The sequence below is a fragment of the Castor canadensis genome, chromosome 5 (genome assembly GCF_047511655.1).
Source record: "Castor canadensis chromosome 5, mCasCan1.hap1v2, whole genome shotgun sequence".
Taxonomy (NCBI): Eukaryota; Metazoa; Chordata; class Mammalia; order Rodentia; family Castoridae; genus Castor; species Castor canadensis.
Genome location: NC_133390.1, coordinates 101,646,049 through 101,673,594, shown reverse-complemented (window position 1 = coordinate 101,673,594; position 27,546 = coordinate 101,646,049). Strand labels below are relative to the sequence as shown.

At 36.3% G+C, this 27,546-nt stretch overlaps 1 protein-coding gene across 5 annotated transcripts in view; it reads right to left on the bottom strand.

Moving 5' to 3' along the window:
• Zbbx (zinc finger B-box domain containing) overlaps positions 1–27,546 on the bottom strand; it is a 120,833-nt gene that overhangs the window by 41,301 nt on the left and 51,986 nt on the right. For all 5 annotated transcript variants that reach the window (XM_074073853.1, XM_074073854.1, XM_074073855.1 and 2 more), the window contains 5 exons: positions 20,354–20,474; positions 9,876–9,985; positions 9,274–9,374; positions 8,301–8,380; positions 6,227–6,369 (listed from right to left, as the gene is read on the bottom strand). In XM_074073853.1, coding sequence (XP_073929954.1) covers positions 6,227–6,369; positions 8,301–8,380; positions 9,274–9,374; positions 9,876–9,985; positions 20,354–20,474 — 555 coding nt within the window. The remainder of the gene's footprint in view (positions 1–6,226; positions 6,370–8,300; positions 8,381–9,273; positions 9,375–9,875; positions 9,986–20,353; positions 20,475–27,546) is intronic.

Here is a 27,546-nt window from a genome sequence, read left to right as displayed (position 1 = left end):
GGCAATACTCAGTCAAAAGAACAATGCAGGAGGTATCACAATACCTGACTTCAAACTATATTACAAAGCAATAACAATAAAAACAGCATGGTACTGGCACAAAAACAGACATGAAGACCAGTGGAACAGAATAGAGGATCCAGATATGAAGCCACACAACTATGAGCAACTTATCTTTGACAAAGGAGCTAAAAATATACGATGGAGAAATAGCAGCCTCTTCAACAAAAACTGCTGGGAAAACTGGTTAGCAGTCTGCAAAAAACTGAAACTACATCCATGTATATCACCCTATACCAAGATTAACTCAAAATGGATCAAGGATCTTAATATCAGACCCCAAACTCTTAAGTTGATACAAGAAAGAATAGGAAATACTCTGGAGTTAGTAGGTATAGGTAAGAACTTTCTCAATGAAACCCCAGCAGCACAGCAACTAAGAGATAGCATAGATAAATGGGACCTCATAAAACTAAAAAGCTTCTGTTGATCAAAAGAAATGGTCTCTAAACTGAAGAGAACACCCACAGAGTGGGAGAAAATATTTGCCAATTATACATCAGACAAAGGACTGATAACCAGAATATACAGGGAACTTAAAAAACTAAATTCTCCCAAAACTAATGAACCAATAAAGAAATGGGCATGTGAACTAAACAGAACTTTCTCAAAAGAAGAAATTCAAATGGCCAGAAAACACATGAAAAAAATGCTCACCATCTCTAGCAATAAAGGAAATGCAAATTAAAACCACACTAAGATTCCACCTCACCCCTGTTAGAATAGCCATCATCAGCAACACCACCAACAGGTGTTGGCGAGGATGCGGGGAAAAAGGAACCCTCTTACACTGTTGGTGGGAATGTAGACTGGTACAACCACTCTGGAAAAAAATTTGGAGGCTACTTAAAAAGCTGGACATCGATCTACCATTTGATCCAGCAATACCACTCTTGGGGATATACCCAAAAGACTGTTACTCCAGAGGCACCTGCACATCCATGTTTATTGCGGCACTATTCACAATAGCCAAGTTATGGAAACAGCCAAGATGTCCCAGCACAGACGAATGGATTAAGAAAATGTGGTATCTATACACAATGGAATTCTATGCAGCCATGAAGAAGAACAAAATGTTATCATTCGCAGGTAAATGGATGGAACTGGAGAACATCATTCTGAGTGAGGTTAGCCTGGCCCAAAAGACCAAAAATCGTATGTTCTCCCTCATATGTGGACATTAGATCAAGGGCAAACACAACAAGGGGATTGGACTATGAGCACATGATAAAAGCGAGAGCACACAAGGGAGGGGTGAGGATAGGTAAGACACCTAAAAAACTAGCTAGCATTTGTTGCCCTTAATGCAGAGAAACTAAAGCAGATACCTTAAAGCAACTGAGGCCAATAGGAAAAGGGGAACAGGTACTAGAAAAAAGGTCAGATCAAAAAGAATTAACCTAGAAGGTAACACCCATGCACAGGAAATCAATGTGAGTCAATGCCCTGTATAGCTATCCTTATCTCAACCAGCAAAACCCCTTGTTCCTTCCTATTATTGCTTATACTCTCTCTACAACAAAATTAGAGATAAGGGCAAAATAGTTTCTGCTGGGTATTGAGGGGGGGGAGGGGGTGGAGTGGGTGGTAAGGGAGGGGGTGGGGGCAGGGGGGAGAAATGAACCAAGCCTTGTATGCACATATGAATAATAAAAGAAAAATGAAAAAAAAAAACCAAAGCAATAACAATAAAAACAGCATGGTACTGGCACAAAAACAGACATGAAGACCAGTGGAACAGAATAGAGGATCCAGATATGAAGCCACACAACTATAAGCAACTTATCTTTGACAAAGGAGCTAAAAATATACGATGGAGAAATAGCAGCCTCTTCAACAAAAACTGCTGGGAAAACTGGTTAGCAGTCTGCAAAAAACTGAAACTACATCCATGTATATCACCCTATACCAAGATTAACTCAAAATGGATCAAGGATCTTAATATCAGACCCCAAACTCTAAAGTTGATACAGAAAAGAGTAGGAAATACTCTGGAGTTAGTAGGTATAGGTAAGAACTTTCTCAATGAAACCCAGCAGCACAGCAACTAAGAGATAGCACAGATAAATGGGACCTCATAAAGCTAAAAAGCTTCTGTTCATCAAAAGAAATGGTCTCTAAACGGAAGAGAACACCCACAGAGTGGGAGAAAATATTTGCCAACTATACATCAGACAAAGGACTGATAACCAGAATATATAGGGAACTTAAAAAACTAAATTCTCCCAAAACTAATGAACCAATAAAGAAATGGGCAAGTGAACTAAATAGAACTTTCTCAAAAGAAGAAATTCTAATGGCCAAAAAACACATGAAAAAATGCTCACCATCTCTAGCAATAAAGGAAATGCAAATTAAACCATGCTAAGATTCCACCTCACCCCTATTAGAATAGCCATCATCAGCAACACCACCAACAACAGGTGTTGGTGAGGATGCGGGGAAAAAGGAACCCTCTTACACTGTTGGTGGGAAAACTAGTACAACCACTCTGGAAAAAAATTTGGAGGCTACTTAAAAAGCTGGACATCGATCCACCATTTGATCCAGCAATACCACTCTTGGGGATATACCCAAAAGACTGTGACACAGGTTACTCCAGAGGCACCTGCACATCCATGTTTATTGCGGCACTATTCACAATAGCCAAGTTATGGAAACAGCCAAGATGCCCCACCACTGTCGAATGGATCAAGAAAATGTGGTATCTATACACAATGGAATTTTATGCAGCCATGAAGAAGAACGAAATGTTATCATTCGCTGGTAAATGGATGGAATTGGAGAACATCATTCTGAGTGAGGTTAGCCTGGCCCAAAAGACCAAAAATCGTATGTTCGCTCTCATATGTGGACATTAGATCAAGGGCAAACACAACAAGGGGATTGGACTTTGAGCACATGATAAAAGCGAGAGCACACAAGGGAGGGGTGAGGATAGGTAAGACACCTAAAAAATTAGCTAGCATTTGTTGTCCTTAACACAGAGAAACTAAAGCAGATACCTTAAAAGCAACTGAGGCCAATAGGAAAAGGGGAAAAGGAACTAGAGAAAAGGTTAGATCAAAAAGATGTGGGGAAAAAGGAACCCTCTTACACTGTTGGTGGGAATGTAGACTGGTACAACCACTCTGGAAAAAAATTTGGAGGCTACTTAAAAAGCTGGACATCGATCTACCATTTGATCCAGCAATACCACTCTTGGGGATATACCCAAAAGACCGTTACTCCAGAGGCACCTGCACATCCATGTTTATTGCGGCACTATTCACAATAGCCAAGTTATGGAAACAGCCAAGATGTCCCAGCACAGACGAATGGATTAAGAAAATGTGGTATCTATACACAATGGAATTCTATGCAGCCATGAAGAAGAACAAAATGTTATCATTCGCTGGTAAATGGATGGAACTGGAGAACATCATTCTGAGTGAGGTTAGCCTGGCCCAAAAGACCAAAAATCGTATGTTCTCCCTCATATGTGGACATTAGATCAAGGGTAAACACAACAAGGGGATTGGACTATGAGCACATGATAAAAGCGAGAGCACACAAGGGAGGGGTGAGGATAGGTAAGACACCTAAAAAACTAGCTAGCATTTGTTGCCCTTAATGCAGAGAAACTAAAGCAGATACCTTAAAGCAACTGAGGCCAATAGGAAAAGGGGACCAGGAACTAGAGAAAAGATTAGATCAAAATGAATTAACCTAGAAGGTAACACCCACGCACAGGAAATCAATGTGAGTCAATGCCCTGTATAGCTATCCTTATCTCAACCAGCAAAACCCCTTGTTCCTTCCTATTATTGCTTATACTCTCTCTACAACAAAATTAGAGATAAGGGCAAAATAGTTTCTGCTGGGTATTGAGGGGGGGATCGGGAGGGGGTGGAGTGGGTGGTAAGGGAGGGGGTGGGGGCAGGGGGGAGAAATGAGCCAAGCCTTGTATGCACATATGAATAATAAAAGAAAAATGAAAAAAAAAAAAAAAAAAGAATTAACCTAGAAGGTACCACACACGCACAGGAAATTAATGTGAGTCAACTCCCTGTATAGCTATCCTTATCTCAACCAGCAAAAACCCTTGTTCCTTCCTATTATTGCTTATAGTCTCTCTACAACAAAATTAGAAATAAGGGCAAAATAGTTTCTGCTGGGTACTGAGGGGGTAGGGGGGAGAGGGAGGGGTCGGAGTGGGTGGTAAGGGAGGGGGTGGGGGCAGGGGGGAGAAATGACCCAAGCCTTGTATGCACATATGAATAATAAAAGAAAAAGAAAAAAAAAGAATTTTATACATGGAAAGACTTATGAAAATTATAAGTCTTCAAACTTTGTCAAAGAAATAAAAGGGTTTGTTTAAGTCAAAAAAAAAAAATAGACAAAAAATGTGACCAGATAACACAATAAAGAAGGCATATGAGGATATATGGCATTGGAAATGTAGCTCAGTGGTAAAGCACTTACCTAGCATGTACAAGACTCTTTGGTACAGAACCCAAAACCAACAAAGAAGAAAAGAGAGAAAAAAGAAAAAGAGAAAGATACACAGATGATGACAAACATATTCAAAGATGCCCCAAATCAGATTTTTTTAGGGAATTGCGAACAAAACAATGAACCATCACTAAATAATTATTAAAATGGCAAAAATCTAAAACACTAACAACTTCAAATGCCAGTGATGAGTAGATCAATAGGGATTCTCAGTCACTTTTGTAATTTTTTACAAGTCCAAACATATTTTCACAAATGGTACAAAAATCATTCTTAGTGTTTTTCCAAATGAGCTAAAAACTTATGCCCAATCAAAAATCCACACATGGCTGTAATAGCAGCAGTATTCATAGTTGCCAAAGTTTGGAAGCAACAAAGACCTCCTTCAATAAAAAAGAGTGGCTGTAGCACAGCTTTTTAATGGAATATTATTCAGTGATAAAAAGGAATGAGTATTTTGGTGTGGGATGTTGATAGGGGAGGAAGATGTGTATGTGAGTAGGTCAAAGGTTATGTAGGAATGCTGTGCTTTCTGCTCAATTTTGATGCAGATCAAAGACCACTCTAAAGAATTATTTTAAAGGTTTCTTCAAAGTAACAATTGTATAGCATTTATGTTCACCATTTTCTTAAAGGCAACTGGAAAACCATGCTTCCCTTCCATCGACCAACACTTACCTTCTAGACATATCTGGAGTCCTATAAATTCCTAAGTTACAATGCAGGTGTAGTTCATACGTGGCCATAAGGATATAGGGGCTCAGTAGTTGAAAATGGCAAGAACAGCATGGTTCCCTCTGTTACCTTCTGTTCTCTACTTTTATTGAAGGTAAACATCAGTTTTGTAACCAATTATTTTAAGTAATGCCCCTCAGTAGCTCTCAGATTCTTCACGTAAGATATAGCTATTGGGTTTTCTTAAAATCCTAGCTATATCAAACATAATATTTGAATGGAAGATTGGAAATTGTTTAATTCTTACATTTTAGATTAGTAAAATCAGGTCAAAGAAAGTAAAAGACATTTCAAGGTGACAGCGATTGAAAGGCAGATATGAAAACAAAATCTGACTCCCAGGCCAGGATACTTTGCTGTAACTCTAGTTAATGCTCTCACAATTGGGAAAGTGAAACCAGGCGTTTCAACACAGCATTCTAACCTAAAGAGTTCAAAGAAACTATTAGTTAATACAACACAGAGACACAGGTAAGATGACTTGTTGGGTTAGGTTTTATGTCATGCAAAACTTTATATCAAATATGAACATGCCATTCAGGCTTTTCTCACGAACGTATTCCACGTCACCTCTTAAATGCTTGTTTAATCCAGAACAATGTTTAGAGAGCCTATAATGGTTTTGTTTTCTTATGAACACAAAATACTGTGGGCCACTTACTAAAAAGACTATATGCTAGAAAAATTATACATTTTCTGTTTTAATTTCCCTTAGTCATAGGTGCATACAATGATTGGGTCATTACTACCCCCTTCCCTCGCCCCCTCCCTTTCCTCCAAAATTATACATTTTCAAGGAATTTTCCTCCAAGGACTAAATTCCTGGTTTTAAAATGAAAACAACAATAAGAAAAATATGCATGGGGTTCAATATCTATTATTGTTAAATTACCAGCATTCATTGTTAGTAATAATAAGCAAAAAGAAAAAAAGTTACCTTTTAAGTTATCTTTACAATATGTAGAGCTGTTTCTCAGACAAAGATTTAAGAGATCTACTTTTCCTGTGTTGAAAACACGATGTTGATAGATGCTATTTTCATATGGAAAACTATTCCACTGGTAATCAGGAAATGTCCAACTTTCATGTTTCAAGACAATCACAAAAATAGGGTTGAAGGAAATGATATAAAATATTCTCAATTTATTAAAAGCATATGTTCTGTAGTGGAATGTTATTTATGCAAATTGATAATAGTTTTAACTTTACAGCAGACATTCTAAGCTACAAATAATTAAATAGTACTGCATAAAAGGAATAGGTAGCTGAATCAAGTTCAATTACAAAATTTCACTTGAAAATTCCTATTTCAAAACATATTGAAATAAGCTAGATTTCTCACATTCTTTCTTCTGAAATGATGAGTTATCTTTCAGACTAATTGAAAGTTGATGAAACCAAAGTTTTATTATGAGGATCATAGTGTATTGATGCACTAAAGTGCATTGTGCATCAAAGGGGTATAGATGTTAAAAGTAGTGTGTGGCATTTAAGTTTCAATTTTTAATAATGATTACCTATATGTATAGTTATAATTTAAATAACATACACTATGAATTGAATAATATATTTATTAGTACCTGATATTTATATAAACTCTACCTAGTACCATCACAAAACTCCTGGATTATACTTGACCAAAAAGGTGCTCTTTCATCACTCATTATCCCCAGGAAAGAGATAAAATTAATATAGTTCTATGGGTACCTTCAAACCAAGCATGAAACTACTACCATGATCAATAACTTTCTCCACCTTCTCTAACATTGTCATAAGGATCAAGCAATAACATATATAGGGATCAAATGAGGGAGTAGAAATGCAACTCATTTCCTTAGGAAGGGGATTAATTCAGTTGTGATATATTATAAGGCTTATGTCTTCTGGCCATGAAGCTGTCCTCTGTCCAAAAGCACATTTGTCACCATATATCTGAGTCTAGTGTCCCAACATGGAAATTTTGGGGGTCCAAGGGCATCATCACTTAGGACTATAGCTGTCACCAAACTCTGAAAAGGGTCTAAATTAATCTAAACAAAGAGTTTATATAGTGGCTACTTAATAGGAGCTTTATTCCATTATTTATTCAAGTCATTACTTTGTAGTGAAAGTATATGGAATGCTAAAGTATCACCAGCAAAGAGGAGAGAGGGTAATTCTTAACACTGTTAGCAAATAAAGCTATGCATTACTTTTAATTTGGAGCTTATAAAATTCTATAAAGTAATTACAAAGGAAACTATTATACTTCATTAATCTAACCTGGAATTAACCTGGAAAGCAATCTGTAAGGGAGCTGTTTTAATCTCTTAATCTTATCATTTATATAACTTTGATTAGGTTCATAGCAAAGTAAAAAGAAGAAAATTCAAAGAGTATGTTTAGAGAAGAAAGTTCATATAAAATATATCAGACTTGGCCAACCTCTTCAAATAACAATTCCTAAGTTCAAAAGAATCTACTAAATCATCTAAATACTATGCAAGTGTACACTTACCCACTGAAGCCAATTTTTTATTGATGAATATTAGCAAATATCAATAGTATATACATATTTTAAACGTGACAAGTAAAGTTAACATTAAACGCACAAGTTTTGACCTCATGAATTTCTCGTTTTAAGAGCTACATGATTTTTGTATGTTTGGTTTTTAATCTTAAGCAAATGATGTCTTTTTCAAAAATGGAGAACAGGAAGGTAAAACAGGTCTTGTCTGGGAGTTGCTACCAGTGGAAGGGGGAAGGATATAAGAAAGGGTAAGGAGGGTGAATATAGTGGATGTGCTCATGTATGAAAATGGAAAAATGAGACCTGCTAAAACTATTCCAGGAACGGGGGAGATGGAGGGATAAAGGAGAATGATGGAGGGGATGAATTCAATTGTGATATATAATGAGCACTTTGTTAATGTCAATGTACCCGCAGCACAACAATAATATAATAATAAAAAAGATCAACAGAACAAGCAAAAGGAAAAATAAGTACCCAGAGTGAATTAGAAAGATCTCACCTTAGTTGACTCTCTGCATCAGCCAATTCAACTTTGTAAGGCACCGTGTTTCCTTGTTCTTCAAATTCTTCTTCATAAGTCTTATAAATATATCACATAATATTAGTATATTAAATAAATGTATTACACATTAATTAGCTAATTATGGGTGACAGAGTACTTTCTCCTATAAATGATGTCACAAATGATGAATACTCTAATTATATCCTGTAACACATGCTGTCTAGGCGAACTAAGCAAACTCAACTGTTATCTGTTGATGGTGTTTTGATATGTCACCATATCAAAACCATCACATTTGGAACCAACAATAACAACTTGTATTTTATTATATAACTATGGATAACCAAGATGACTAGTGACTACAGGGTTTCTGGTTCTCTGAATGGCATGTCATAAACTTATTGTAGGCATCAACAATTTAATAAGTAGCACATGTATGCATCAGTGTTTGTGTGTTGTTCAATTTATCTAGAGAACAAAATAAAAACACCACTAGTCTTTAAAACAACAAACCCAGACCATTAACTTGCCAACCTAAAGAAGAAAGCAGTATTTAAAAGAGGTAGTTTCTGCATTATAGTTATTTTCTGAGACAACCATAGTAACAGAAATACCTAGGACAAGTGGTTTACTCAGTTACTAGATGACTGAAAAGTCAGAAATACAGTAATTTTTTCACACCTTAAACTAACCTGTGTAAAGTACACTTTGTAAGTTATCATAGTGGAGTGGTTTCTCACTTCCCATACTGCTTGCCTCCAAAAAATGAAATCACCAATTTAGCTCACAAATTTATTCTCTACATTAAAATTATACTAAATTATTTTTATCAGCATACTTAAATTCAAATATGTATACTTAAGCTTAGATGAGTTATGAAAGAACTTTTATTGACAATAGTACGTAGAAATAACTGTATGTTACAGGTTTTCTGTTTGTTAACAAATGTGAGTAGTTTGTAAGCACTTACCTCATCCAGTTCTATTATCTTTAGACATGGTTCATGTCTCTCTATATTTAATTCTTTTACTGGTGGGAAAAGAGTTGGATACTGTACTTCAATCTTCTCAACTAAGGAATAAGATTAGAAATAATATTTCCAAAGAAGACATCTTATCTGATCATTTCCTTTATTTTTTATTTTTTACTATTTTTATTTTTTTCATTTTATCATTTTTACATTTACTCACATGTATATACATTGTTTGGGCCACCTTCCCCACACACACCTCTTACTCCCCCTTCTCCCCTCCTTTCTTGAAATAATATTACCAACAATAAAGAATGGTCTTCTCCCATGCACACATATGGCGATACAAATACTGCTGACTTTCCCAAATCAAGTGAAATATGCAATTTCTTGGCATTAAATTTTTTAATAAAACTATTTTAGTTAGCCAAAGTAAGTCTAGAGAATGGGAAGAAGACTGCATGATTTTGATCTGAAAATAGGTTACATGGTCCAGTTGAGAAAGACACCTTAAAGAATACCAAAAGCAGATGCTACTTAATGTTTGTTGAATGTAATTTTAAATAATAGATGTAAAAGGATGTGATTAAAGCTTAACTGACCTTCACTGTCACCATCCTTTTCATTCTGAGAACATTGTGCCTCACTGGTAGTTTCACATGAATGTGTGAATGTATCTGGTAGCATGTTAACAAGCTGTGCCTGTGGAGTTCTATGAAACAAAAAAGATGCAATTAAATGGCAAAGAACATAAAAGTTTCCCAGACAAGATGTTATTTGTCAAATGAGTGACTATACAAAATTAATTATCAAACCATAACTGTACCTTTAAACCATATAAAATATTATAATTATATAATCTTAATGTATTAAACATTTTGTTTGTAAATCAACTGGACATCACACAAGATTTTTAAATGGCATATTCTGCTAGATTTGGTTGTTTGTTTGTTTGCTTTTTGTCTAAGAAGAAAACCAAAGTTATGAGACAAGTCAAAATTCTCTCCAAAGTAAAGTGGAGTCCATGAAACATACTATGCTATTTAAAAAGCTAATTTACAAGTGTGTGTTTGATCTCATAAATTTGGCCTTATATGGATAAGTTCTAAGGGACCCTGAGGGCATTTGTCTACATTCCCAGCACACCAGCAGCTTGATAATATTGGCTCCTGTTATACGAGTGTGAGATGTTGTTTGTGGCATCTATTGCTAATGAACACTGAGGACTGATACAGTCCATTTCAAATGGAAGACAATGAAAGCCAGGAATGCTCACAGATCCAAAGTGTGTATGTATATGGAAGCAATACTAAGAATCTCCCAAATAGCTATCCTAACCTCAACTAAGACAAACACCTGGTCCTCCTTATTAATGTTTATACTCTCTCTTCAGCAAAATTAGAGATAAGGGCAAAACAGTTTCTGCTTGGAAGCGAGGGAGTGGGGGAAGAGAGGGAGGGGGTGGGGGGAAAGGGACGGAGCGAGGGGAAGGGGAGAGTAATGACCCAATCATTGTATGCACATATGAATAAATGAAAAAAAAAGTGTGTATGTGGTTCTGGAGGATAGTTTCAGACTACTGGGGATGGAGGTCATTCTTTAGCCAAGAAAATACGAAGATGTGCAGCCCTTATAGATCAGGCAAGATCAAGAGTACCCTATGTAAAAGGCAGGACTGTCTTCATGACATCAGTAATTAATACCAAATACAAACCTTAAAATTTACCAGTCTGTGTTCTAAGTACTTTGGGTATATCAAATTTTAATAAGCACTATATTAAATAAGCACTAGTTTCATCATAATTTAACAGATGATAAAACTGAGACAAAATTGATGAGCCCACTTGTTCAAAGTAATTTAGGGAGTGAATGCAGAAGAGGAATTTGCTTTTTTGATTGGTGCTGGGGTTTGAACTCAGGGCTTTCCACTTGGTAGGCAGGTGCTCTACCACTTGAGCCATAGTCCCAGCCCCAGAAGAGGAATTGAATCTGAACAGTTGACTTCCTTAAGTCATGTTCACAACCATGTTTGTACATTATATTGCCTCTTTTGCAACTTGCAAAGGCACTAAAAGTTTGCTAATATTCTGATAGTCTCTGTTTATGTGTTTTCCTAATATATACAAAGTGCCTATCAGATAAATACAAAATAATTTTTATTACTCAGCTTTGTGTCTTAACTAACTTAGTAAAGGTGACCCTTTGCATCCATAACTTAATTAAGCAATAGATCAGACTATCAAAGAGCATAAGTTCAAGGACAAACTGGCATCTGCTTCTTCATTTGAAATGGGTCTACTGCATTAATAACTCATATAAATGCTATTATACCATGTAAATATGTATTGTCCAGATGCTTCTTCTTTATGAAGTGAACACTTCTCTAATTTTCTGAACAAAGGTCCAGAACCAAAGACTAACACCGTCTAGAGATAATAGAGCACTGAAGTATAGAAACCTTATAAATTATTTATTCTAAACTCAGTATTTTCAAATGGGAAAATGTGGCCCAACAAAATTTAACTGATTTTCCCATGGATAAAAAACTAGTCAGTCAGCAAACAAAGTCTGCTAAGTCTGGGTTATCAGACTTTGGAACCAGTGCTTTTATTTATGTATTTATTTAGTTTTGTATTTATTTATTTTTGTCAGAACTGGGGCTAAGACTCAGGACCTCAGCACATGCTAAGCAGGCACTCTCCCACTTGAGCCATACCCCAGCCCCTACTGCTTTTTCAGAAAGAAAAAGATGAAGCATATTTTAGAATAGTATTCACTTCACTATATTTTCCATTTTAATATTTACCAATTGTTTATTGAGCATTGGCCAATTCAGTCAGATAACTGTATGATAAGTTTGTTCTATTAGTCAGTGTTAGGCTTTTACATCAGAATGGCTGCCCAGGAAGATGTTTTTTTTAATGTTGAGTCTCATACCCACTCTTAAGAGACACTGATCAGCTTAGGGTTGGGTCAAAAGTAAAGTCAAAACCATGATCATGGCTATGGACCTGGAAAACTTTTCTGAAGGACACCATCAAAAACACACTACAAACTTGGGAATGGCACATGGATTGCTTTACACAGGATCTATAATAGAAACATAAGATATTTATTCAAAAATGATTATCATTTTAAAAAATAAACAATATGTGGTAACAGATGGCTATAATCCCAGCTACCTGGGAGGCTGAGGCAGGAGGATCATTTGAGTCCATGAGTTTCAGACAAACCTGGGCAATATAGTGAGATCCTGGTTCAAATAAACAAATAAATGCATACATACATAAGATGCTGGTGAAGAAGTTTGCTAAATGTCCTTTCCTGACATGGAAAATGGCCAGTATTTAATATTCAGTATAGCTCAGGGATTTGATATGCTCTTGATTAAAGATTCTTATATGTTCCCAAGCACAAATGATTAATTTTGTTATTAAATGATGGCCATTTAATAACAAAATTATGCTTCCTTTATTGTATAAGAAACTCAATTGACCAAACATTAAAAGGCAACTGCCAAAAAAGATATATGACTTTGGAATTACTCTTATGCACTAATTGCTGAGCTATCATGGACAGGGATAGTAGCAGAATTTCACATCTGAATAGCTGTTATGGACATCATACTTTAAAACAGAATAGATAGCCTGGACATCAGTTACACAGGAATAACTAAAATAGTAAATAAATGAACTCAAAACCCTGTCACATGAACCAGACACTATTACATACCTATTAAAATTACAACCAAAAAGAAAAAAAAAACCCAAAAACACCAGGTACAGGTAAGGATTGGGAGCATCTGGAAATGTCATACATTGTTGGAGGAAATATACATGTTACTGTCAATGAAGAAAAGTTTGGCAGTATCTTACAGAGATAAACATGCTGTTACCACACAGCATGGGATTCCATCCCAGTCCCATGTTTTTTTTTGTTTTTTCTTTATTCATTTATTCATATGTGCATACAATGTTTGGGCCATTTCTCACCCTCAACCTCCTCACTTGCAGGCAGAAATTGTTCTGCCCTTTTCTCCAATTTTGTTGAAGAGTAGACATGATCAATAATAAGAAAGACAAAGCATTTTTGCTAGTTCAGATAAGGATAGCTATGCATAGAGATTCCAAGCATTGCTTCCATGTATAAGTGTATTACAACCCAAATTGATTCATCTCTCCCTGACCTCTTCACTACTTCCCAGTCACTTTCCCATATTGACCTCTGTCCAGTCCCAGGTTTAAAACATGCATGCTGGAGGAGGATCAAAAATGGTGACTGGGACATAGACACAGATGCATGAACTCTGGGAATCAGGAACCTTGCTGAGATGCTGGAGAAATGCTTGGCTGAGGTAAGGCACAAGGGAAAGCTGAAATTTTGGCACCCTGAAACCCTAGCCTATGGAAAGCTTCTCCACATCACGATACACTGAAAGAACAGGCAGTCTTTCAGGGCCTCCACCCTGCAAGCCCACCAGGCCACCAGCCTCCCAGGCCTCTGGTCTGCCAGGACACCACCCACCACAGGAGGGCTCCAGCACCACCAGACACAAGCTCCAAACCTGCCTAGGAGACACAGACAAACAGGACTGGATACTAAAGGAGTAACACCAGAACTACTAAGACTGAAATGCTATTGTTCCTGAACTGGGGATTGTTTTTTCTCTTTTTTCTTTTCTTTAAGTGTTTGTTTGTCTTGTTCACTGTTTGATTGTCCACCATCTCTCCCTGTTGATTCTTTGGTTCTCCATTTTTTTTCTCTTTCTTTTTCTTCTTCTTTTTTCTCATTCTTTCTTGGTTTTATTAATTTTACTATTGTAAGTTACCTAATACTAAATTACACATAGACCAGGGACAGAAACTGTACAAAGTGGAGTGATGTGGAGATAAAAAAGGGATGGAAACCATTCTCCCCCCAAAAATAAATTAGTACAGGATTCAAGAGAAATGAAGAAAATGGATACCCAGATCCAAACTCCAACAAAACAAAGATAAACTATACCAAGGAGCCTAACAAAGCCCAAAAGAACACCCTGAAAAAAGAAATTCTGCAGGTATTCAAGGAGAATTTCAGAGGTGTTACTAGACATGATCAACCAAAATTTTCAGGATGCACTCAAGAAATTCCAAGACAATAAGAATAAAGAATGAGATAACCCCAAAACAAATAAATGAACTCATAGGACCCCTAAATATACACCAAAGTGAAACAGAAAACACCATAAATAAAGAGATAAGTGAATTAAGGATGAGAATTGACAATATTAAAGAGGAAGTGACCCATGACATGGAAATCCTTAGAAAAAAGAATGAAATAGAAATACAAAACAAAATGGAAGGCCACTCCAGTAGACTAGAACAAGCAGAAGACAGAATCTCAGAACGTGAAGATGAAATGGTAATTAAAGGAAAAACTGAAGAACTATCAATCAGACAACTCAAGTCATGTGAAAGGAATATGCAAGAACTCACCAAACTCCATCAAAAGACCAAACCTGAGAATCACTGGCATTGAAGAAGGAGAAGAGGTGCAAGCAAGAGAAATTCATAATATAATCAACAAAATAATAACAGAAAAATTCTAAAATCTAGAGAAAACTATGCCAATTCAGGTACAGTAAGCCTCCAGGACACCAAACAGACTTGACCAAAATAGAACTACTCCATGACACATTATCATTCAAACAACAAGCACCAAGAATAAAGATTATTGAAGGCTGTGAGAGAGAAAAAACAAATAACATACAAAGGTAAACTCATCAAAATCACCCTAGATTTCTCAGTGGAAATCTTAAAAGCAAAAAGATCATGGAGTAAGGTATTCCAGGCACTGAATGAAAATAACTTCAACCCTAGGATACTCTACCCAACAAAACTATTGTTCAAAATACATGGAGCAGTTTCTTTACCTATTTGTATTCCTTTTATTTCTTCTTCTTGCCTAATTGCTCTGGCTAGGAATTCTAGTACTATGCTGAATAGGAGTCGGGATAGTGGGCATCCTTGTCTCATTCCTGATTTTAGAGGGAATGGTTTCAGTTTTCCACTGTTAAGTATGATATTGGCAGTAGATTTGTCATATATAGGCTGTACAATGTTGAGGTACATACCTTCGATTCCTAGTTTACTTAGAGCTTTTATTATGAAGTAGTGTTGGATCTTGTCAAAATATCCTTATTTGCAGATGACATGATCCTGTACCTTAAAAACCCAAAAAACTCTACCCAAAAACTCTTAGACACCATAAAAAGCTACAGTAAGGTGACAGAATAAAAAATCAACTTACAAAAATCATTAGCTTTTCTATACACCAACAATGAACAAACTGAGAAGGAATATATAGAAACAATTCCATCCACAATAGCCACACAAAAAAATCAAATAGATAGGAGTAAACTTAACAGAGGATGTGAATGACCTCTACAAGGAGAATTACAAACCCCTGAAGAAAGAGATCAAGGAAGACTACAGAAGGTGTAAAGATCTCCCATGCTCATGGATTGGTAGAATCGACATTGTAAAAATGGCTATACTACCAAAAGCAATCTAAATGTTTAATGCAATTCCCATCAAAATTCCAATGACATTCATCACAGAGACTGAAAAATCTATCCTAAAGTTCATTTGGAAACACAATAGACTGCGAATAGACAAGGCAATACTCAGCAAAAAGTGCAATGCTAGAGGTATCACAATACCTGACTTCAAACTATATTACAAAGCAATAGCAATAAAAACAGCATGGTACTGGCACAAAAACAGACATGAAGACCAGTGGAACAGAATAGAGGACCTGGATATGAATCCACACACCTATATCCACCTCATTTTTGACAAAGGTGCCAAAAACATAATGATGGAGAAAAGACAGCCTCTTCAACAAATGTTGCTGGGAAAAGTGGTTACCCGTCTGCAAGAAACTGAAGCTAGATCCATGTCTATCACCCTGTACTAGTATCAACTCAAAATGTATCAAGGACCTAAATATCAGATCTGAAACTCTGAAGTTACTACAGGAAGGAGCAGGAAATACTCTGGAACTAATAGGTATAAGCAAGGACTTCCTCAATAAAACCCCAGCACCCAGCAACTAAGAGAAAGAATGGACAAATGGGACTATATAAAATTAAAAAGCTTCTGCTCAACAAAAGAAATGGTCTCCAAACTGAAGAGACCACCCACAGAGTGGAAGAAAATATTTGTCAGCCATACATCAGTCAGGGACTGATAACCAGAATATATATACAGGGAACTTAAGAAACTAAACTCTCCTAAAATCAATGAACCAATCAAAAAATGAGCAAGTGAACTAAACAGAACTTTCTCAAAAGAAGAAATTCAAACGGCCAAAAATAAATGAAAAAATGCTCACTATCTCTAGCCATAAAGGAAATGCAAAACAAAACCACACTAAGATTCCACCTCACCCAATAGAATAGCCATCATCAAAAACAACATGTGTTGGCGAGGATGTGGAGAAAAAAGAACCCTAGTACACTGCTGGTGGGAATGCAAGCTGGTGCAAACACTCTGGAAAAAAATTTGGAGGCTTCTTAAAAATCTAAACATAGATCTGCCATGTGATCCAGCAAATCCACTGCTAGGGATATACCCAAAGGAATGCAACACAGGTTACTCCAGAGGCACCTGCACACCCATGTTTATTGCAGCACTATTCACAATAGCCAAGTTATGGAAACAGCCAGGATACCCCAATACTGATGAATGGATCAAGAAAATGTGATATTTATACGCAATGGAATTCTACTCAGCCATGAAGAAGAATGAAATCTTATCATTTGCCAGTAAATGGATGGAACTGGAGAACATTATGCTGAGCAAGGTTAGCCAGGCTCAGAAGAGCAAAAATTGTATGTTCTCCCTCATACGTGGACTTTAGATCTAGGGCAAATACAGCAATGTGGATGGACTTGGATTATATGCCAAGGGGAGAGCACATACAGGAGATATGGGAACAGGTAGAAAACCCAAAATATGAAAGCGCTTGATGTCCCCACTCCAGAGGAACTAATACAGAAACCTTAAAGCAACAGAGGTCAACATGAGAAGGGGATCAGGAACCAGTGTAAAGATCAGTCAGAAATGAATCAACTTGGGTTGTAACACATTTGTACATGGAAGCAATGCTAGGAATCTTTCTGTATAGCTATTCTTAACTCAATTAGCAAGAAATGCTTTGTCTCTCTTATTATGCTTATGTCTTTTCTTCAACAACATCAAAGATAAGGACAGAACAGGACCTGCCTAGAAGCAAGAGCAGGAGTGGGGGAGAGGGTGGGGGTGAGGGGCAGGGACAGAAATGACCCAAACAATGTATGCACATGTGAATAAATAAATAAGTAAATAAAATAAAACATGCATGCTAATATTTATTAAGGTTCTAGTCAAAATTGCCCCAACGGGAAACCAATAGGACACACTTCAAAATGTGAATGGATAAACTCTGTTACATTATTATGAAGAAATACTACTCTGTAATAAAAAGGAATGAATATTGATTTATATAAGAACATTCATGAATCTTGAATGCACTTTTCTAAATAAAGAATACAAAAGCCTCATAGTGTACAATTTCATTTACTCAGCCTTCAGAAAAAGACAAATCCCTAGAATGGAAAAAAAGACTACCTCAGGTTAGAAAGTATATAAGATTGAATACAAGGGAATCTGTGGGGTGATGTTTTGTTGAGTAATGTGAGAGACACATGACTCTATGTACTGGTAAAAACAAATATAACTGCACTTGACTTTATTCAATTTAAATTTTAAAAATCCATCAGGCCACATGGGTATTCTCAAAGGACAGGCAAAAACACTCTAATGGGCACTGTGGCCTAAGTGATGGTGATAAACAAGGCTTTGCTTGTACACTGAAGACTAAGCACTACGCACAAACTCTACAGTTGGTAAATCTGTTTCACACAGTGATATTAGTAATTCTGAAACTATTACTTATAACATGTTAATATTAATAAATTAATAAATACCATATGTATTGTGAAATCCAGCTTTCTCATGACAAGTGAAAGAAGTTTCAAATAAGCACTGGGGGAAAGTTAAATGAACTCTGTGATGCTTGTTTGAAGAGCAAGGTATCAGTGTGAACTCACATTACTTTAATAGATAGGTACATAAAACATTAATTCAGATGAGTGTGTACACTATGTTAGTATGGTCTATGTCCTCTGAGAAGACCTGGAATCTGTGATGCCTGAGCAGTAATGAGCACACCTGGAGCCCAGATCTTAACACATGAACACCATTCACCACTAAAAGTCATCAGCTTTCTTTAGATAAGCAATTCCTGGATTGGGGCAGGGGAAATGAATCATGGGTACCAACAAACTACAGAAATATTCAAAGCAAACTAACCAAAAACAAGCAAAAAGAATGAAGATATTTCATAAGGAGAAATATCTCTCTGAGAGAGAGCCCCTGATGGCCACAGCAGGAAGAATTTGAGTCACTAAAAACAAAGACATAGTATTAGATATTAATCCAAAAAAATTCATATGTCCACATATAAAAATCAAATAAATAAAGTGGAAGAACTAACACTCTTCCTTGAGGAAGTCTAATTAATAAATATTAGAAGAAGCAACAGAAAAAGAAAATCATCAGTAGAATAACACAGGAGAATTAGAATCAAGTTTAGAAGCTAGCTAGAGACAGATTACAGCTCACAAGAAATATATGGCAGGATATTCAAAGATGAAAGTGTCACATCAGGAAATGATTTTGTATAAGTGAAGGTGAAGCAAGGGTATGCTGATAACTCCTCACTGGCATTCTAGAGAATTCCTCCATCACATTGCTTTTCAAAATGTGATCCAGAGACCAGCATCATTCATACCAGTATCATTCAAGTATTAAAAATTCAGAAATGCAGAATCTTTGCCCCCTTCTTCAGACATACTAAAGAAGAATTCTGTATTTTTCTATGATATCTAGGCAATTGGTAGGAACTATGAAGTGTAAGCAGCTCTTCTATAGGGCTCCTGGGCTTAGAATCTTTAAATGTACCAGGCATATATGATGGTAAAATTATGAATTATTATTATGTGTACTCATTTATAATTTTGTTTTAATATTTTAATAATTTGATTTTTTAATTTATAAAATGGTTGTAATGGTTAATCTAGAGTATTGTCTTGACTGCATTGAGAAGTACCTATGAAATTAGTAAAGCACACCTCTGGGTATATCTGTGAGGGTATTTCCAGAGAGGATTAGATCATGAGTACTCTGGCTTAATAAGCAGACTAATCACTGATGGGTTCATAAAATGGTGGCCTTATTGGAAGATGATGAAAAGTAGGAGGTGGGACCCGATAAAGCAGTAGCCAACTTAGAGAGTATCCTTGGGGTTATATCTTCCCAAGCCTCTTCCTGTATTCCCCCTATTTCCTATCTGCCATGATGACAACTCTCCATCACACGTTCCCAGCACCATGATATTCTTTCTTCCCAATGCATGATGGCCAGATGGCCATGGACTGAACACTCTGGAATCATGAGCTAAAATAAATCTTTCCTGACTCAGGTTGTTTTTGTCAGGTATTTTGTCACAGAGATATTAAAAGTAACTAATATAATGGCATAGCTAAAATATAGTCTTTGAATAAAATATGACTACTATTTAAAAATTGTAATATTAAAATCTAACTTAAAGGTAGATTTTTTAAAAGTGTAGTCTAGAATGTTTATGACAATCTAAAAAAATCTAACAGCAATGTCTTCTTTAAAGTAACTTTTCATTTATTACAACATTTTTGCTATTTTAAATTATATTCTATATTTGTGCCTTTTTCCCACATGCACAATTCTATTTCTCAAAGCAAATTCTAAATTAATGATGCATCATATACATAAATATAATTAAAATTACTGTTAGAGTGGTAGAAGCTTTAAAGGGATTTAATGTCACTTTAAAGTTACTTACACAACTATGAAACAAACACACAAAATTGCTACAGAAAGGCATGTCACACAAACAAGCAACATAAATAGCTTTTCCATTTCCTAATAAACTCTATTGTTAAAAATTCAGAACATACCTCCTGTGTTTTTTAAGCCATAACTTCTCCATGTAGGACAGACTGTCTTCAGTAAATTCGACATTAATTGGTTCTCTCCAAATTTTCAGATTAGTTTGCACTTCACACCCTCCCAACAAGACTACAAAAATAAACATGATGTGAGTAATTAATGAAGCCAAATTACTGTATCTTCTCTCCAGATATGGAACTCATCACTTTTGGAAAGGTATGTGCTTTGGTATTTGTCTATATAGTCAGTGGGTTAAAGTCTAAATAATGCTGAAGTGCTATGTCTTAGTGATCTAATAAATAGCTGTATAGACAGATTTTTTTAAATAATCTCTTGAAATGAAAGGATCATATAGTTCTACAGCAAGTAATTCTTTTAAATAAGAATAGTAAATACAAACAGATATCTTGTACATTTTATATACACACACACACACATACAAAGGTATCATGGATGTCAACAATATTTACACATTATAGGAAAATAAATAACTCAGAATGACATCAGAGAAAACAATCTTTCTCATGAATTTATTATCTACACAGCAATTTATTCCCAGATGTTAGTTATTTCTGAAGAACTACTAAACTAAAATCACTATTGTTATTCATTTAAAACTTATAAAGATTTCTGAGAATTAAAGCAGTATAAATTTGTAATGACTAGTTTCTCCATCCTCCCAGATACTGCCCAACTCTCCAAGTGGAAGCATCTCAGGAGAAAAATGTAGGAGAAGAAAGAGGAGTAGAAAAGATGAAAAAAAAAATTTATGAATTCTGAAATTAGAAGGAAGTCCCAACCTTTTACTTTAACAATTAGGTTTCAGAAACAGCCAAATGCCAACCATAAAAGTAAACTGAAACAATGGACATTAACAACCAGAATCCACTGAACTGAAAGAGTAAGAATTAAGAATATGAGCAATTGCTGGGAGTAGAGACTCACTGCTATAAGCCCAACTACTCAGGAGACAGCGATCAAGAGGATAGTCATCTGACACAAGCCTAGGCCAAAAGTTTGTAAGACCCATCTCGATTAATAAGCAGTGTGAGTGTGGTGGTGTGCACATGTAATTCCCAGCAGTGTGTGAGGCCATAGGTAGGAGGATCTTGTTCTAAGGCTGGCTCTCAAAAGGGAGATCCTATCTGAAAAATAAAAGTATAAAAGGGCTGGAGGTGGGGCTCAAGTAGTAGAGCACCTTCCTAGCAAACACAAGCCTCTGAGTTCAATCTCAGGGCCTCCTGCCCAAAAAAAGAAAGTAAAAGAAAACAAGTGCAAATGGTAGGAAAAAGATATGCCTCACCATAAGTCTGTCCTATGACAATTGAAATGTTTATTGGCAGGACAGAAAAAGAAGGAAGGGAGGAAGGAAGGAAGGGAGGAAAGAAAAAGGCAGGCAGGCTCATTCTTATTATTTTGTTTTGCAATTCTGTCTGGTCAGAGAGAAGAGCCCCTGTGCTTGAGATACAACCCTCAAACCTAGAAAAGTGATAAGGAAGGAGTTAACTCACTAGCCTGTGATTAACTTTCCTCCCATTACCAATGGCACAATCCCAGGAAATAAAGATGAGAGGTGACCTGGGTTAATTTGCTTGTGAATGTCTTTGATAACTGAGCTTCATGGCAAATAGACTAATGATATTTGCTGGAGAACAATCTTTATCTCTGTAGGAGATTTAGCAAGATAACCCTTGCTTAAAATTGCTACAGTAAACAAATCTAGAATATATGAATTTATGAGGTGTGGCTTCCTGAAAAATGATGCATGAGCTATGTCACTTGGATTTTGACTTTTTTCTCCCCCGTTTTTTCTGTTTGCTTTTACTGACTTTCTTTTCTGAGGTTTTGTGTGAGATTCTCCATCACTCATCTTGATGGGCTCATGGTATTTTCCTTAATACATAATGTAAAAGTCCTAAACTGAAGTGCTTGAGAGGAGCAGGCAGGAGACCAATGAGGCTGAAACTAAACAGTCAAAGGGAGAGAAACAGGAGTGAGACCAAAGATATAATATGCTTTATCTCAACTTGAACATTCTAGGCCACTGAAAATGCGTAACCGTCACACTAAAGGAAATGAGCTTTTGGAATACTAAAATATAATCAAGATAGAAATCATAATAGAAATAACTATACAACTTGGATATTAAAACACACCACTAAGCTAAATGACCTAGAAACAAACACAAAAAAAGATGCTCAATGTAATTTGTAATAAAAGGTATACAAATTAAGTATACTTTTTCATCTCTATTAGACAAATAAATTTTTAATCTGACAACTTTGTTGGTGATAATGAGGAGCAAACAAAACTACTATATACTTCAGATGGGAGCATAAATTGGCACAAATATTTTGCTGAATAATTCAGCTTTATGTAGTATAGTTGAGGTCATGCACACCAATGACCCACCTACTCCACTCTCAGGTGTACACATCCCTAGGAATGTGCGCAGGGGTGTAGTTGGAAACCTGCACAAGAAAATGCATAATAGCATTGTTTACCTTGGCAAAAATAGGAAGCAACCCAAGCAATCATCAGTATTTGAACAGGTGAACAGTGGAATATTCATATAGGGAAAGACTATACACAGTGAAAATAAATGAAATTCAGCCCTGCACATCTTCACGGGTGAATCTTATTAGCTTAATATTCAGTGAAATAAATAAGTCAAAAAAGAATACATCTGCCATAATTCTACTTACAATGTTCAAATACATGCAAAATTAACAATATATTATTGAATAACCCAGGAAAATCATGGGAATGGAAAAACACAAAACTCAGGTCAGTCATAATCTTAGGAAGGAAGAGGATGGGAAAAGTAATGGTGTGGTCAAATGGAATAGGGGTTGGATTCCAATTTTTACATTAGTGACAGATTCACAAGTGCTTATTAGTTGTCCTCCATAAATTATATAAATTTTGTAAAGGCTCCTTTTGTATAGAACCTGTTATGAAAAGGAAAACAGAAGTATATACACAACACATACATAGTAGTGGTTAATCATATACATAACATCAGTCATACGTATAATTCTCTGGGCCAAATAAAATTAGACATTATCTCATCAGTAGTCCCTATCTTAATGCTTTCTCCACAGCAACTACACTGCCAATCTTACTTCCTTATTAAAAATACTGTCCTCAGATGTCATAGGGTCAGTCTTTCGAGGTCAACCCCTTAGAACACAGAATGCAGCTAGACTAGCCAAAATGAGTCTGGATGGACACACTGAGAAGAACCATCAATAGTTCATATATTTTCCACTTAAACTACCATTTTTCTCCTTCACAATTTTTGTAAAAAAAAAAAATCTGTTTAAAAGAGGGAAAGCAAATTTCTTTAGTTACTGTATATCATAAAGAGATTTCAATTTATTGAAATTATGCTTGGCACCACTAATTCACTTCACTTTATAGTAGTAGGCAAAAAGGATGAAAAAACAAATCATTAAACAAAAACCATAGTTGCTACAGTCTCCTTTTTTTTTGCAATACTGGGGCTTGAATTCAGAGGCTACACCTTTTTTTTAATTCATTTATTCATATGTGCATACATTGTTTGGGCCATTTCTCCCCCTTGCTCCCCCACCCACTTCTTCTCCCCCAACCCCCTCACTTCCAGGCAGAACCTGTTCTGCCCTTTTCTCCAATTTTGTTGAAGAGAAGACATAAGCAATAATAAGAAAGACATAGTGTTTTTGTTAGTTGAGATAAGGATAGCTATACAGAGAGAATCCTAGCATTGCTTCCATGCAAAAGTGTATTAAAACCTGAATTGGCTCATCTCTACCTAACCTCTTCACTACTTCCTGGTCACCTTCCCACATTGACCTCTATTGTTTTAAGGTTAGTGTATTAGCTCCTTTGCAGTGGGAACATCAAACACTATCAAGTTTTGGGTTTCCTACCTATCCCCATTCCTCACTCCCATATGTGCTCTCCCCTTACCATGTGACCCAAGTCCAACCACATTGCTGTATTTGCCCTAGATCTAAAGTCCGCATATGAGGAAGAACATACGATTTTTGGTCTTCTGAGCCTGGCTAACTTTGTTCAAAATGATGTTCTCCAGTTCCATCCATTTACTTGCAAATGATAAGATTTCATTCTTTTTCATGGCTGAGTAAAACTCCATTGTGTATAAATACCACATTTTCATAATCCATTCATCAGTATTGGGGCATCTTGCCTGTTTCCATAACTTGGCTGTTGTGAATAGAGCTCCAATAAACATGTGTGTGTAGGTACAGAGGCTACACCTTGAGCCACTCCATCAGCCCCTTTTTTTTTTCATTTTTCTTTTATTATTCATATGTGCATACAAGGCTTGGTTCATTTCTCCCCCCTGCCCCCACCCCCTCCCTTACCACCCACTCCACCCCCTCCCTCTCCCCCCCCAATACCCAGCAGAAACTATTTTGCCCTTATTTCTAATTTTGTTGTAGAGAGAGTACAAGCAATAATAGGAAGGAACAAGGGTTTTTGCTGGTTGAGATAAGGATAGCTATACAGGGCATTGACTCACATTGATTTCCTGTGCGTGGGTGTTACCTTCTAGGTTAATTCTTTTTGATCTAACCTTTTCTCTTAGTACCTGTTCCCCTTTTCCTATTGGCCTCAGTTCATCAGCCCCTTTTTGTGAAGGGTTTTTTTGAGGTAAGGTCTTGCAGAACTATTTGCCCAGGCTGGCTTTGAATCGCAATCCTCTTGATCTCTGCCTCCTGAGTAGCTAGGATTACAGGTGCCCAGCCTGGTCTCCATGTTTGTAGGTGGTTTTGAAGACCAAAATGATTTGGTTATTGTAACTTCCTTCCTCTCATCCCAAGATTCTTCTCACTCTCTACCAGCATCTTGGCACTTTTGGTTTTTTTTAACCTGGTGTAGTAACCCAAATATTCATTCTCAAAAGACATAAGAACACATAAGCCCTTTCTTCACTGGGTTACCAGTTTCCCATTGACCATAATTATTGAATATAGGATGTGTCAGGAAGGTGTCCTAGTGAATCCCTGGGTTCCAGACAGAGTCAATCTTCTTTCAGTTGTATAGCAGCAAAACAATTGCTTTTTAGGTGATTAAGCTCAACCAACAAGGTCCGTACAGTGACCCTTCCTACTAGGTAGCAACAAAACACCAGGAGGTAGTCTCAGCTTCTGAAGTAGTGGGAGCATTACTAGAGTTTTGTAGAATATATAGCACTCTAGAGGAAAAGCAGCCCAACCTTATGATATTGTTTCCCAGCCAGGCTTACACTGAGCCTTCTGTAAGTCATTCAAGGGAACTATCAAAAGACATGCTTCTGGACAATGTGGCAGATGGTAAAATAAAAAAATCTCAGATATTAGCTCTATCTTTCATAATGAGTGTCTTGGTCTAATGCAATGTTATATGAGGATGTGATGGTGACAAATAAGGTTCCCATTGCAATACATATTGCAAGCAGAGAAAGCAAATGTGTGTCTAAAATACGTGGCTTTTCCCGTGAAGATAAATCACTGCCCCCTTCATGATACAAAAGTTTCAGTATAATAATCCTGTTACAGATGCTCCCTGCTCACCAAATCTACAGATCATCATGCCATCAATCTAATGAATATGCATTATCTATGCAATTTCATGATAAACAAGATCCTTTCAGACTACATAATGCTAGAAAATAGGCGAGGGAAAGTAGGTCCAGAATGAGATTGTGAAGGTATACTCTTACCCCTGACACATGAAATTTTAAAATATTTCTTACTGTCTTTAGAGATAGAAATAGAAAAAGAATACATTTGCTGAGCCAAGGGTCAGCAAACTATAATTCATGGCCCAAATCTGACTCCTTATTTTCATATGACCAAATTTCTGTGTTCAGAAATAAAGTTTTGTTGGGGTACAGCTGTTCATTCATTTATAAATCATCTATGACTCCTTACATGCTATGATGGCAACATGTGCTAGCTGAGCAGTTGTGAGTGGCTGGCTTATAGGACAGAGTTACCAAGGTTTGAAGTCACAAAGAATACACTGTTTTTCTCCACTAAAGAACCCAGGATCATCTTAATCTAATCAAGTCTGTTTTAAACCAATCATTCTCCCATAATATTAGCTTTGGGGCCAAGTATGAAAGTTTTTAAAAATCAGTGTTCCTGCATCTTAAATATTTAATAATGGCATTAATCTGAAATTTCCAGAAACATAATATCGCTTCAGGCATATTAGTTTTAGCAATTCTGGTACCTAATATGTATGTATACTTTATGCCACAGAGTAGACTGCCAATGTAGGGATTCTTTGCCTTACTATTACAAATATCTAGGAAAATGACCATACAAGGAGACCTCACTCCCAATGCACCCAGTAAGAGATAGAATCAAGACAAGACTCCATTTATCACCTCAACTCTGTAATCCTTAACACCAACTGGCAGACTATGGTAGTATTTAGAGTTCTTAAGGAAAAGTATTAACTCAAAGTTAGACTATATAATGTCTGTGAAGTTCTGTGCATTGCCTTTCTTCATTGTATATTTATCCTGGTATATAGCCATAAGTTCTGCTAGCAAAGGCTCAAAATAAGTTAAATAGTGTATACTTGTGGCCACATTGTAGGGTAATATAATGGACCCAACTCCTTCCTCAATTAACTCAATTAACTTTATGGAACACCATAAAGTTCTGAAATCCCCATATAGTGGCCCAGATCATGCTTCTGTCCACAAAACAGAAATTTTCTATTTTGTAGTTTGTACAACATTTTCATTTCTAGGTGCCCCAATTAGCATCAGAGATATGTGAATTGAAACATCCTAATTACAACACTTTCCTGCACCATATTTTTCCACAATTTTGATGATGATATGCCTATTTTGTCTCTACCATTCCAGGGTTCCATTATTCTTTTGAAATCAAGAAACTCAGTTCCATTGAAGCATTTCCCTATGGAATCATCTTTAGCCTATAGAAGAAAACCACGCTAAACCTGTATAAGAATGACAGCACTCGGTGACTTAGTAATGAAAGGGTCCCCTGGGTCATCATGGAATGGAAAAGATAGCTGAGTAACTTGAACATTTTCAATTACAGCATTCCTATCTCCCAGAGCCAAAATTCTTCCCCTTCAAAAAGTCAGGGAAGTTCCAGCATCTCAACCTCTTTTACTGTAAAAGCACATCCAGGCTTTATTTAATAAGGCAACATGGAAGAATATTAAT